Genomic DNA, 15,387 nt, shown 5'->3' with positions numbered 1-15,387 from the left:
TCAGCACCTCGCAAGATCAAGACCACCAAAGAAGTAATGGTTATTTCACTTGCTCAGAAATGTACAACCCTTCTGGTGTTCAATACTCTGTTCTAGAGCACATACCACTATTTTGGGCAGGAAAACAAAAAGTACCTTCAACTGATATCAATTGTCCACTGCAGATTTCTCTACTCGGGTTCCAATGTGCAGAAGGAAACTGCCACTGATTGAGACCTTGTAGTCAATATAGAGCTGGAAATTAAAAGAAGGAAATTAAATTATGTTCATATGCTATATATATCACACTCCCAGATAGACATTGTGGACTCTAATTGAAGTCAGTGGTGGAACCTGACTACAACAAGACCAGGCTACGTAATAACAGAATAAATGTAACTAGGAAAACTGTCTGCTTTCCACCGAATATTTCAAATAAAGTCATAAAAGGCTCAACCTCAAAGCCAAGGTTTACAGTTACCTTCATTGGAAATAGAACTGAGCTCAAAAACTGCAGTTAAACTAGATTAAAATAGTAGTGATGACATACGTTCTAGGTTCGAGTTCAATTGTCATAATTTTTGAGAGCCAATACTTCAAACCCTTTCATTGAAACCTCCCCACCCATGGACCATTGTAAGATTGAGCCCAACATTTTTATTTCACAAGCTTGTTTATTTTGACCACTAAAATATAGAAAGGCAACTATCTGATATTGCACATTCTTGACATAATTTTCAAAATATAACATTACCCCTGCCTCCCACCCCACCCCACCCCCAACCTGCCAAACAAAACTTGAATCCCCCAGCAACACAAAAAACAAATAAAGAAGAAAGAACCATTCTCTTCTGGTTTTCTTTTTATCTCAAATAAGAAGTATCTGACATTAAAGCATTAGCAGTTTTAGTTAAGAAAAATATTTCAATATTAGCAGCACAAAGAGAAAAGCAAAGCCAAATGCTTAGGAGAATAGTGCAGGATTAGAAAGGCCTACTGCACTGTATACATCATGGGTTTCACAGAGCAAGTCACTTAGGCCCAGGTCCACAAAGGTTTTTGTGTGTCTAACTCTTAAAGAAATCAGAGGATATCAGGTGCTTTAAGAGAAATTAAGTGCTAAAATACCTTTATAGGTACAGCTTTAATCTCACCATATCTTTGTCTTCTGTAAAATTGATATAATAGTACTTCCCTACCTTATAGGGCTATGAGACTGAATATATTAAAGAGTATAAGGCACACAGATATTTTGAGAAGAGACCCCATACGTACCTGAAATACACATAATTTAGAAAACAATTGCATTTGTGCTTATGAATTTGTTCAGCCAACTGATCTCTAATTTTTTTTTACTGACAATACTGTGCATGCACAACTGAAGGAACAGTAAAACAAAATTTGTACTTACCCACTTTCTACAAATCAGAATGTTTTATCATATTTGAAAATGTAAATTAATATTGTTCTTCTTCTCCATACATATTAATTTATTTTGCAAAGTTCTTACTGCAGAAAAAGTCCTCGAAATGCATTATCATTTTTCAAAGAATGAAAGAGGGTTAAGAATAAAAATTCAAACATCTCAGTACACAATGCTTTAATGACTTTTCTTTATGAACTTATATATAATCTTAATATACAGAAAGCATGATTGAATATAAAGCCTTTATGTTTGTACCTGGTTGCCAGGTACAAAATGTTTAAGTATGTAACCTGGCATTAATTTGTAAAGATAAGTTTTCACCTCAGATGATCTTGGTGGAAATGAATGTTCATTTTAGTCTACATGATTAAAAATAACCAATTTCTCCACAGGTATCTGTTTCAAACAAAGATGCACAAATATGTTAAACCATTGAAGCAGATGTCATTCACTGCAAAATCAGAAGTATTTGATCATTCAGATTGTCAACAATATAATTACATACCCTGTGCCATGTCTATAAATATTATGGATGACCATTCTGGTTGATCTTATGATAAAAATACAGTTTATATGTTATGTAAATTGTTAAAGCTCACCCGTTTTTAGTATACTACCATTTCAAGCTAATTAATTTAAATCACTTTAGGTCTTTATTTGTAACAGCACACAGTGAAAGTAGAACCAATGTAGGATCTGTCAAAGCTGGGTATAAAGGACATGAGTTATAAATCTCCAAAGAAAGTTCAAATCTAAGGACTATGAACAAAGTTTCATAAATCTTATTCTAAAACTTAGTTTAGAATAAGTTTTAGAGCATTACAGTTTCTGAGCTCTGAAATCACTGTAAAGGCACCTACCAGAACTCTATACTTCACAAAAAAGACTTTCCATGAACACAGCATGACCAGAATAGGATTCGATATTACACTAGCCCTATAAAATGCAATGTATCCAAAGAGGAGGTATAGGTGTTTCATGTTCTTGAGCCACCTTCTACTGATTTTATATAAATCCAGATTAAACAGAATGGACTCTCCTCACTTCACATAAACTCTCCATGTTAGGGGCCACTAAATAGGGTTCTTTTTTTCAGGGTGAAGACCTGATGCCAAAATGGTTATAAACATTACCATCAAACATGGCTTCCATTTTTCTTTGTTACTGGGAACAAGGCTTTGCTGACTGAAACTCCAATCAAATCATGTTTTCTTTGATAAAGAAAAACATACTACAATACATTTTTGTTATTCTCAAAACACATAGCTTAGCTGTAGCTATAACAGCTTTGTTCATGTCTTTGAGCCCTCAAAAATGATTTTTCACAACAACAAAAAGATGAAAATATATACTCTACAACAACACAAAAAAAGGGGACAAGAGATTGTCTTTCAAACCAAAAACAAACAGAATTGTGCTTTCTACCATCTGGAATAGCCTTGTGTGGAATAATTCTCAGTGAGCTTTTTTGAACACTGAAAAGCCTGGACATGAATTCTTTAACAAAGAAACATAACACTTGATTTCACACAATTATGGGAGTCCAAAGTGAGCTTTCCAACATAAATGTAAAGAAGAGAAACAAATTAATCTCTGAAGTTAAGTTATGCATTAAATGCGCTGCTCTTTTAGGTTAACTGAAAACACATTCTCCTTTAGGAACCTGATTTCTTATCTTGGCATGAATACTGCCATAAAAACATATTTATTTATTCTGTATATAAAGGCCAATTTAGAATGTTAAGTAATGGTGCCCCTTTTAAATTTCACTTTCTGCTGCTTTTAGTTCTAATGCAGTTATTTCACATTTAAAGCCATGCAAATGAATCAGGCCCAGAATAAAATATCTCATTTTATATTATTTATAAAAATGAACTTCTTTGTAACTAGAGCATACATCAACTGCAGTATGGTTTGAACTTCAATATTAGAGCCAACTTAGTTCTTAGTGTAATTCCACTCACTACAGTTACACCAGAGATATATTTTCCTTTATAATGCAAGATACTCAGAATCCCTAAATGATGACTAAATGCCTAAATTTTTTATGGTAGATGTCTGCATCAGATGGCATTCAGAAAGCTTTGACAGCAGCAACAGTAAATGGGAATTGTAAGTATCCAACACAGGTTCTCTCTTGCACATTGTTTCAACCCTTGTTGTACTTTATTGGGTTTATGTATTTTACACTGAGCATTTTGGATCTTTAAACATTAGTCTTTTCTGGGTGGAACTGTGGCATTTTCATAGCATGTCATAACAGGCTGGACTGTTGAGCAGCTGGCTGATCAAAACCAGAGGCAGCTCATGTCAAGGTATTTGTTTCCATTCAGGAAATGCAGAGTCCTTTATATGGTCCAAAGTTGGTTTTGCCAAACTAGAAGCACAATCTAATTTTCAGCCTGAGTTTTTCTCATTTATAATGAAAACCCCTCACTTGACCGTTACAAATACATAGAATAATAGACTTCTTTAGGAGACAAAGCAGGTATCATAAGATTGCTCTGCTTGTTTTTACAAGGTACTCAAGAGGAATGCAATGTATATTCTTTCCCAAGAAATTAATGGTACATTTAGGCTGCCATGCACTATAGATTTGCCAGAGGTAGCATTAAAATCTGCTATCTTGGATACTAGTAACAGTCTGGCTGCAACAGCATGGAGCTCAGCTCAGCATTAGAGCAAAACCTGCCTAAGCTGGGCAAATATTTGGACAGTCAACCCACACTAAATTCTGTGACTGCTATGTAGATGTATGTTATGAAGTTGTTTCTATATCTGTAATATGACCATGTTCTCAAATCCATTCTCTGTTTCCAGCCTAAACTTCACACTTTCCCTTATCATCAGGCAAACATCCACTCCTAATTTTCTACTAATGCTCAATTTAGTCTTTAGTTAGTAATTCTCTTATTTTCATTATCTTTATATTGCCTCAAATGAGACTGTCTGGTATTACACAGTCTTCAATAAATATAGAAAACCAATATACAAAGGAATCCATATGTTCATAACGTAGTTACTTGTCTGTAGACTGTAGCTGTTAGAGAAGCATTGTTTGCTGATTTTCAGGTAAATACAGCAATGTTCATCCTTAATATTGGCATTGTCCCCCCCTACCATACACTTAGAATAGTTAGAATGAAATGTAAAACCAAATTCTAGGAAAGTTTGACAGATAAAATCTATTGAAGTAATGCGTTTTAAAACCTAGTTAGCTTGCAATGTCAATAATAAACAGGAGCTCTTCTTAAGACCACTTCAAAACGGTGAAATCAGTTTGGGATATTTTGCTAGAAATCTGATGCTCACCTATAGCCATTTTTAACCACAGCATAGCATACTGCAGTGTCTTCACTGGACCTTCTATAAATGTCTCTGTTCAATATGCAATTTTAATGCAATTGGAATTGTATTGGAGTAGAGGCAGAGAATCTTCTTTGCTGATATGACCTGTTCTAATCTCACAGGAACAAAAAAAAAAAAATCAACCAATTAAGAGAGTCCTAAGCCTAAGGCTCCTTTCTGCGCCACATGCTGCTGCTGCAAATTAACATTGCTAGCCTGATAGATATGCATGCTATAAAGGACACCCAATTTACAAAAACTGAGGTTGTTTTGAGTCCCAAAAGATGTCCTGTGCATTTCAGCTCCAGAACACTCCTGTTCCCGCCTTGGGACTATCATTGCAAAATTAGTCTGCATATCTGTAACTCCCCTTTTTCCCTTACTACACCTATTCCAAAGTGCCCATGTCAGTACTTTTTCAAGTTAAGTAATTTGGATCACTCTAGAACCACAATGCCTGTCCAAAACAGTTCCCATTCAGTATGCCATTCCTGCATTTTTCTGAATCCAAAAATACCTCTTTATACTCTTTTTGTTAAATATGCATTCATTCCAGGCAGAAGGATTCACAGTAGCCCCCCATAGGGCAGTCCTTGCACATCCACATCTGCCATTTGGAATAATAGAAGTGTGGGGTGCACAGGAAATGTACCACTGGCCCTAACCTAAGTAAGAAGAAATGTTTTCTCAAGGACAGCCTGGTTCCCAAAATTTTCATTTCAAACCCCAGAATGCCTATTCTGGTCTTAAAGGTTGTTTCAAATGTTCATGGGTGAAAGCTGTAATTAAGGGGGAAAAAACACAGCACCAATAATAGCACATTTAAAAGTTAGCAATTCTTATTCCTCATTACTGTAGAAGTGGAACATCTTATTACTGCTACAGCCCCTTCAAGTACACTAATATTTCAACATTGACAAAGCGCATGTATTAATATTGGATTTTGAATGTCAAATTAAGCAGTAAAGAAAATATAAAATACATTGTTATTTTCATGGGTATCAGTAGAATAGACTGATTAAAAAAAATGATTATAAAATTTTACTGCACGATCCTTTTTCCGATCATATATTTTCATAATTAAAAGAATATGGAATTAATGTAACATTAGCTGCTTAGCTATCAGCATCATGTAAGGGAAAAAAAACAATAAAATAAGATGCAGAATTCACTCTTCCAATGATTGTCATTGAACTATTACATTAGTAAACATTCACAGTATGAAGTCTCTTTCAGTATTTCTCCAGCATATAAAGTAGTGCAAAAAATCATTCCAGTCACTTTGCTACTGCATTCAGACCATGTTAAAAGATTCTCTTACTTCATTTCTTCCATATATTAGACAACAAATGCTGCAATGCCTCCAAAGACAGTTATAAAAATAAACAATTTCTGGAGGTTCAGCAGCCTTTTCAAAGTCAATTTCCAGTTAAAAACAAGCATTATAGATTTCAAGATAAAATTTAGAACTATATTCTGTAGAATATATTTTTACAATTTTTTTTTTACCATTTTGAAAACAATGACTATGGGATCAAATGATTTATGGTAGCTGCTATTAAAGCAATGATAAATGGATAGATGACTGCTGAACTTCATTTTTTCTTACATAGTAAATACCGCTGAATGCCAACTTTTACCACTGAGCTGTTATTAGTGATGTCGACAGTTCATGCACCCACTTGAAATCTGTCTTGGTTTTGACAATGTCTTTTGCCTCATGTGAAAAATACTTGCATTCTAATAAAAATATAAAGTTTGAAATTACATTGGATCAACCAGCCCCTTCCACAAGTTATATCATTTACTTGATATGTAATACAAGTTTAGCAATGCTTTTTATTCATATTTAACCAATAAATGGCATACTACCGTATGCTTTAGACTCTTGTTTGCATATTTCATTTATCACTGCACTCTTAATGCATAAGTATATTTGGAAATGTTCAGAATTACACATCAGTTTCCACAGATTTTGAATTTACACAGTTTTTCTTTGCTGTCTCACTGCCATTCCCTGCATCCTGACTTGTTTTTTCCTTTGCACAAAGAGATTCTTTAACTCCTTCTTCCATTTCCAAATATTCTGATTTATCCCCTGTGGATGAAGATGATGAGCTCTTAAATTTCTTCAGTAAATTTGTTGGGAGGTATGGACAGCTGACTGCATTTTGCATCAGCTGTGTTTGTTCTTCATTCTCAGTCTCTCTGTGATAGAAATAGTTAAAATTGGAGACAATCACTGGCACTGGTAAAGCAATGGTTAATACACCTGCAATGGCACACAGGGACCCAACTATTTTCCCACCCACAGTTATGGGTTTCATGTCCCCATAACCAACAGTAGTCATGGTCACCACTGCCCACCAAAAGGCATCTGGGATGCTTTGAAAATGGGTGGTAGGTTCATCAGCTTCTGCAAAGTAAACAGCACTGGAAAACAAAATGACTCCAATAAAGAGAAAGAAGATGAGGAGCCCCAGTTCCCTCATGCTGGCCCTGAGTGTATGACCCAGGATCTGCAAACCCTTGGAGTGTCTGGAGAGCTTGAAGATGCGAAACACCCTGACCAGACGGATGATCCTCAGAATGGCAAAAGACATGGCCTGTTGACCATTACTGCCCTGCTGCTGAGCCAGGTCTGTGCCCAGGGTGATAAAGTAAGGCAAAATGGAGACAATGTCTATGATGTTCATGATGTTCTTGAAGAAAGCTGCTTTGCTGGGGCAAGCAAAGCACCGCACTGTAAACTCAAAAGAGAACCAGATGATACAGACTGTCTCTACAATGAAAAAAGGGTCACTAAAGACAGTGTGCCCCCCTCCATCCTGGTGCAGTGACTCATTGAAAAAACCCTTCCCCAGGGCCATGGATAGTATGATCTCCTTGTCATCTCTAAACTCTGGCAAAGTCTCCAGACAGAAAATGACAATAGAGATCAAAATGACCAAGACAGAAACAATTGCAATGCCTCTGGCTGGGCTGGAGCTCTCTGGGTACTCAAACAGCAGCCAGATTTGCCTTTTGAACTCATTCTCAGGCAAAGCCTTGTCCTCCTCCTCCTTGACGAACCCTTCATCCTCCCTGAATTTGAGCATGGCCTCCTCCCCAAGCTGGTAGAATTTCACTTCCTCAGTGAAGATATCAAAGGGCACGTTGACTGGCCTCTTGAGACGGCCCCCAGACTGGTAATAGTACAGGATAGCATCAAAGCTGGGCCGGTTCCTATCAAAGAAGTACTCATTCCGGAGTGGGTCAAAGTATCTGCCCCGCTTTGCTGGATCACCCAGCAGTGTCTCAGGGAACTGAGCCAGGGTCTTCAGTTGAGTCTCAAACCGCAGTCCTGACACATTAATTACCACCCTCTCACAGCACTCATATTCATTGTAGCGAACTGAGCTGTAGCTCCCCGGGCCACCACCGCCACCACCGTCATCAGGTGGCTGGTCTGAGTATGAAAAATCATCCACCCCATCTTCATCACTGTAGTAGAACTTTCCTTCCTCCTCATCCTCTTCATCCTCATCTTCCTCCTCTTCTTCCTCCTCTTCACTCAAATCCTTAAGTATTCTCTCCTCTGAGCCACTGAGAGGCAACAACTCAGAGCAAGGGAAGGAGGCCCCACATTCCCTGCTTCCCAGATGGTGGCTTCTCTTTTTGCCTCGCTTCTTCCTCTTACTGTTCTGGCGCTGGGGCTGGCTGCTGCGGGATGCATTGCCACCACAGGAGGAGGAAGCACCACGACCTTGTTCCTGGTGGTAATGGTGATAGGGCCCTCCTCCACCAGTGGCTCCACCTTCCACTGCCGCTGTCGCTGCTGCCACTGCCGCAGCCGCTGCTGCCCTTGAGTGTGCCAGTCGCTCCCTCTCCCGGGCCCGTGCTTGGGCCGCGTATCCATACGGCAAGTGGCTGTTGCATCCAGAGCTATCTGCGCTCACCATTGCAACCTCCATTTTGCAACTGTTTGTTTATTTGTTTAATGCAAAATCGTTTGGTTTATCTGCTGTCAAAGCTTGTTGCTTTACTGTGGGAAGTTCAAAGGTGTTTGCATTTGGAGGCTGGTCTCTTGGAAGCTCAACCCATCAGGATACCAGTTGCGTTGAGTCTGTGTTTTGTAAAATTGTAGCAACCACAGATCTGCATCTCTTTATCATCCAGGCTGTATCACAAAAGTTATATCTTTTGCTAAGAATGGCAATTAATCAAAAGATGGAGTTCTCAAATTTGATCAGGAAAGAGCCTAGGCCTTGTCCTTTCATCCACCAAGCCCCTTTAGTTTTAGTATTCTCTGGTGGTATATGCAGGATCAACAGATCTGAACAATTTCATGATATTCTTGCAGGCTTCCAAGATTACATCCAGCAAGGAGCAAATGTTTATGCAACTCGAGAGGGCAACTCTTCTGTTAGTTTTTTGCCACCAAAAAAGTTTCAGGTCTTTAGTTCACCAGTGTTACCAAATACAAATAGCCTGTTTTCTCATACTTTCCTCCAAGCAGTGCTTTGGCTTACCAGTCTGATAACTGATCGATATTGTTATTTAGGGAGTTGAAGCAACTTCCAGCTCTCATATTGTTTACACAGTGAGGAGGTCTATCCATGCCCTCTTTTTTCAGCCTGTCAACAGTGTTTCAAACCTGAGAGCTGCACCCAGGATGGTGGCAACAGTAGGAAGATGATGAGGAGGAGATGATGAAGGCTGCAAAACTGGCTCTGCGGTCCCCATAGGAGACACGGGAGTGGATCACCCTTTGGTTATTCTCATGCTGAAGGAGCACTTAACCTGAGGCACATGCATATACACATACAAAAAACAACAAACAAAAAAAAGGGAAGAGGTTGGATCATTTTCCTAAGAGGCCACAGTGCTGAACAAATGAATATTGTGTATTATATTATTAAGGTGTTCGGTCTTCCACCACCCCCACTATTCAAATCTATTCTGTATATACACACCTATATCTCACACAGAGAGATTTCGCACATCTGTGTGGATATGGTTGTGGGTGGGTATGTATTTTATATCTATAGAAAATGTACACCCATGTACATGCTCACATCCATACACAAACACATGCATGCTCCGATAGAAAGAGAGCAATCAATCTATAAATGATAATACACAAGCCAAAACATACACACACATAGTGCAGTCACATTTGGCATGATCAGTTGTTTCAAGAAAAAAAAATGTATAGGCTATAGTTTTGGTTTATTTTTAGAACTTAATTAGATACAGCAATGGTACAGTATGTGCTATATCTAAACTGTGTTTCAGTCCCAGTGAACATTTTACTGCATTTCATGTAGAAACAGGCACATCCACTGGCATGTCAAGTGAAGCATATTCATGGTGTGTGTCAAGAAAATACAAACTGGAGAGGCAATGAAGCAAAAGCTAAACACGCACGCACACAGACACACAGAACCAGCATCCTCATGTCCAGCAACCTTTGAAATTCATACAGCGCAAGGCAATGGATATTAATTGTCAAATGACAATGCCAGATTTGTGTGCCAGGCAAAAAAAAATCCCCCAAACCAAAAAAGCTATTATACTTACTGTTCCTAGGCAGAGAAAGAGCAACGTTGTTCTCGCTAGCCTGGGGATCTGGAGAGCGAGAGAGATCTTGAAGCGAGGATTGTGTTGAACAATCTCTGTTTGCAGGTGCAGGGTCAGGCAGCCCTACAGGTTGATGAGTTGTTTTTTTTTTTCTGGCTTCTCTTTGTGTGCAACAAGACCTCCTGGAGAGAGAGGCGGCCAGCCTGAGTTGGGAGGATGCTGGGCAGCGGCGATCACTCCTTACCTTTGCAAAATAATAAACGAGCAAGAATCCTGTGCCGGGGGGGAGGGGACAATAGAGGGCTTGTGCGTGTGTGAGTGTGTGTGCGTGTGTGGGAGAGAGCGGGGGAATGAATGGATGTGGGTGATCACTAGCCTTTTCCAAGCCCGGCTTTTGCTGTAGGTTTGTCAAAAAGCAGGCAAGCAATCCGTGTGGCCAGCCCGCCTCCTGCTACGGACAAGAGGCCGTCTCGCTTGTTGCAGTTTCCCTCGCACGCACGTTTGAACTGCAGCTGGTCGCCGCGCAGCTCGGGCGCTCTCGCAGCATCCACTTGTTGTGGCTGTTGCGTCTGAAGGATCGGGGGGCGGGGGGGGGGAGAGGGGAGACCGAACAAAAAGGAAAAGGAAAAGATCAAAAACCAAAAAATCACTAGCGGTGCGTTTATTCCCTGATTTCAAAACTGCGCAGCCATCAAGCGGGCGCTGTGATCAATGAGTTCAGGGTTGTAACTCGAGCAAGCCCTGTTGCTCTCTCCTGCCCGATTCTCAGTCGTGTTTACGTGCCACTGAAGGACAAACGCCGGGGCTAGGTCTGATTTATTCCCGAGCTTTTCCACCTCTCTATCAGCCCCTAGCGGCCAGAGCGCCCCTTGCACGCCTCATTGTTTGCAAACGCTCCCCCTCTCCTTCCCCCAGGCGTGCTCCCTTTTTGTATTAATGTATTAATTATTGAAAGAAATATTCCAACGCTGAATAATACATATGCTGGCTAATAAAATGTAGAGATTAAGTCAATGCTAAAGGCTCTTTTTTTTTCTCTCTCTCCCCCCTAAGAAAGAAAAATATGCTGCAGAGACACTGGAGGGAATTTGGGAATTTCAGAATGAAGCAGAGCACCGAAGTTTAAATTAAAACAGGAGGAGCCGCGTCTACCTGGCTTCTGCTGATATTTTGCTCTCCGGTCCCCCAAATCCAACCATCAAAATAAAGAACGTCTTTGAACCGCCCGTGCCGCACCGTATCCAAGCCACGAGGTAGCTCGGAGCAGCAACACTGAAACAAGCCTGGACTGTGCAACTGAATCCGGTCAATATTTTACCTCAATATTCTGCTGCTTAAATATAAAATCTTATTTTTTTCTTTCCATGATATTTTCTGTTCTTCTGTCAGTCTTCTCTTTACAAAATGACCCCGTCATATCTTTGGGTATGAGTACTGCAAAATCCCACAACTACCATCTCTGTCTGGCCAGATTCATCCAGACTTGTTCTTCACCCCTTATTTTCCTTCAGAGGAACAAAGGACCAGTGTAGTGCTGTTTCAGCACCAAAATCTGCACAACCAGGGTAGATTCTCCCCGCCCATTATTGGGCATCACAAAAATGCGTATCCAGCATCTGGCTGAGTCTTGAACAGATTTGGCCACAGACCTCAAATTCTATCAGTTTAATAGAAATCAAGGGTAGTTACTCCTACATCGCTAAAAAAACCCCAGACAACTAGATCATATTGTATCTTTATCCATCACACTAGGAAACACAGAAATGACATATGAATCCAACCAATTTTTAACCAGAATCTCCCAAATTCCCTTGTAAAAATTAGTGGAAAAATTTAACTGTTCCTCATGCACCCCTCAAAATATCCAGGTCATATTTGAAACTGGCACAGGGGAAAACTGGATCTTACTGGTTCTAGTCAGATTGCTTTGTTTATTACTACCAGCTGCGTCATTTAAACTGCAAAGTATCAAATACCATTGCACCAGTGGTATCTACTGCAAAGACGTATATCCAGCACCTGAATCTCATAGGACCAAGTACTCAGATTCTGTAGCAAAGTAGAAGAGATGCAGCAAGATCTAGTAATGGTGGTGTACTGGGAGTAGATAGTGTTACTTTCTGTTTAGGCATTAAATTTTGAATGCTTAGTTCAAAAATTTATAGGAGTCATATTCCAGGCCTAGGGTTTGGCAACATGCAGGATGCATGGCAGCTTGGAGATTTTTGGTTTTACTAGGAGCTCTTAAGCCTTGTTTTCTATTTAGGTGGTATATTTGGGCAGCAGAGGTTGGGGGCGGAAGTTGAAAGCAAGAAAAATGCTAGGCTCTGTTAGCTATCATATTTTTCCAGAGGTTCAGATCTGCTTTCTTGTCCATGCCTCTTACTGCTGTTACAGTAAAAGACCATGTGAGGGACAGCAGCAGAAATGGATCCAATTATTGTGCACCTCTTCAGTTGTTATTCCTTTCTATTTTTCTACCTACAAAAGTATAGTCCTAAGCAAAGAAAAGGGCACTCTGTCAGATGATGGTGTATGCCAGTAACAGATAGAGCAGGAACCTTCTGTATTGTAGAGCCTTCTCTGTATGTGTCCCTCTTTAAGTCTTTTCTAATACAACTGGGACAAGGCGAGTAAATGTGATCCAATTAAACCCCAAAGTCTTAGCTGATCCACCTTTTCCCAGACACTTTCTAAAGCAAAAAAGCAATCCTTGATTATTTATAGATGACTGAGATTGCTACAAAAAATACTACAAGTCTTATTTTATTCATTATATTTTCATAGATTGATCGTATTTTCGTTCTGACTTTCATTTTTATTAAAATCCCTTTACCTGCTCTCCCCTCCTTCATCTTTCCAAGGGAAAATATTGGTAGAACAAAGAGACAGAGCATGTACTGGGCCAATATCTCCAGGGGTAGAGCTGCATTTAGTACAATGTAATAAAAGGACCTCTGAAGATTTGCACTATAGAGATCTGCTCTGCTCTCTGGTAATCAAATGGAGTTGTATACTGTACGTTAGCACAGTTTATCTGTATTGTACCAAAGGAATGCAGAATTCTTTCTGCATCATCTTGCATGTGGAGAATGGAATCCAAAGAAGTTAAATTCTCTGTTGTTATAAATTGATACCTCACCAATTTAACTATGCATTATTACTACACAGTATACCATCAGCGAATCTGGCCCTAATATGTAGAAGGATTCTGTTATGAAGTTTTATTACCTGTGCAGTCTGAAAAGAAATCAAAGGACTTTCTGAATGATTAACACAAAATTTACACTAGAGATCTACATGGATCCTGACTGTACAGTGCTTTCAGTCTCAAACGCGATTTATAAATATTATAAATATTACAAGGCCTTTGAGCTAAGTCACATTATTTTCCCCAGTTTAAAGAAAGGAAAAGTATGGCAGGTCAACTAGATGAATAATTCAAGGCAAAAGAGGGAGAGAGGTTGTAGCCAGGATTAGAATCTAGGAGTTACTAACAACTTGGCCAAAGATCAGATTATTACACCATGCCTTTATTTATATACACAGCACAGTGCAGATTACAGTGAAAAAATGATATATAAAATCAGCAAAAAATTTCCGTGCCCGAAAGTAAGATTTAGCCCATAAAAACATGGGGGTTTTTTTCATTTTTAAATACAGCATCACACACATCAAATAGGATTTTTTTTTCATTCTTATAGCTCAAAAAAGATATCCTTGTTCATTCAAAATAAATGCTTTTAGCCATTTATTTTCCAACAACGTTGGAAAAATATAATTTAAAGACTATTTTACAGCCTTCCCCAGTTGTAATCTGTTAGAAAAGATCCTTATCTATTTTGAATGTGAGTGCATTACAGACAAAATTAGGGCCAGTTCAAATCTCCCTACTGATATCAGCTGGACATTTCTGTTGTCACAGCTAGCACCAGGGTGAGGCACCACTGGAAAGGTACACATTGAGAAGACACGTTGAGTTCCGCTTACGCTAGTTGTAAGTAGTTGTGCTATATTCTTAAAATGTTACTAAGCTTAATATTACTAGACATAATTCCATAATGATCAAGTATTCTGGTGATGGCATATGCCAGTAATGGATAGAGCAGGAACCTTCTATATTTAGTAAGTTGTGCTATATTCTTAAAATGTTACTAAGCTTAATATTGCTAGACAGAACACCATAATGATCAGGGCAGAAAATGTGCACATGCATGAAAGGTTATATAACAGGACCAAAGTTAGTTGTGTAACATGGCCAGTGCCAAGATGAAGCTGAGGTGTCTCAGTGTCTGAACAGTGTAAACTCAACTGGAACATCCCCAACACCCCACCCAGCAGGTGGTATGGTTCTTGCCAAAGTTGCCATATGTGTAAGGCCTCTGCAATGCAGATGGGCAACTAAGTCAGCAACACTCAACCCCCTAAGCAGGGCTAGTTGAGCATGAGCTTGCTGATTGGTTCCAGGGTGTGGTAGGGCCCTGTGTGTGCCTGCCACTTTAAGGCCCTGGAGCTGGCAGCCTCCAAGTGTCTAATGAGGGCAGCCATTTTAGGCTCCAGGCTGCCTATATAAACAAGGCAGTTTGGCTGCTGGAGGGCAGGTGACAACACTGCCTGGAGGTAAAGGAGGAGCTGTAGGGGATGGTAGGAGGCTCCTGGTCCTGGGTATGACCTAAAACTGCACCCTGCCAGGAGTGGGTGGCCTAGTGGGGCTCCCAGTGGCACAGGAGCCCCCAGGAAATGGCAGGCCAGTTACTACCCTGGTGAAAGGCAGGTTGGGGTGCCTCAACCCCTAGCCCCCACCACTGGGTGGGTAACCCCTTGTGGGCAGACCCCAAGAGAGAGAGTGAAGGGCTAGGGACTCAGAGACTGAATGAGAGAATACCTTCAACTGGCCCAGGCTGGGGCCAGGACCAGGACGGTCAAAAGGCCGGGGGCCCACTGCGAGGGATGCCCAAGAGCCAGGGGCCTGGGGTCCTGACTGGCCTAGGGGTGGGCCATGGCTAGAGGAGCCAAAGGTCCCAGGGGAGGACCACACCTGAGAAGGGAAAATAGATTCAGGCAGCTACATA

The 15,387-nt window shown here is 40.1% G+C and overlaps 1 protein-coding gene across 1 annotated transcript; it reads right to left on the bottom strand.

The window, feature by feature from the left end:
- Positions 1 to 770: 770 nt before the first annotated feature.
- KCNA4 (potassium voltage-gated channel subfamily A member 4) lies at positions 771 to 11,157 on the bottom strand. Its single transcript, XM_090032812.1, has 2 exons — positions 10,316 to 11,157; positions 771 to 9,535 (listed from the first exon to the last, which is right to left on the bottom strand). The coding sequence occupies exon 2, from the start codon at positions 8,704 to 8,706 to the stop codon at positions 6,706 to 6,708; it is 2,001 nt and encodes a 666-aa protein (XP_089888938.1). The 5' UTR covers positions 8,707 to 9,535; positions 10,316 to 11,157; the 3' UTR covers positions 771 to 6,705.
- Positions 11,158 to 15,387: the final 4,230 nt, after the last annotated feature.

This window comes from Crocodylus siamensis, chromosome 2, assembly GCF_052110815.1.
Source record: "Crocodylus siamensis isolate JL-2025a chromosome 2, ASM5211081v1, whole genome shotgun sequence".
Classification (NCBI taxonomy): domain Eukaryota; kingdom Metazoa; phylum Chordata; order Crocodylia; family Crocodylidae; genus Crocodylus; species Crocodylus siamensis.
This window is presented reverse-complemented; position numbering and strand designations above follow the sequence as displayed.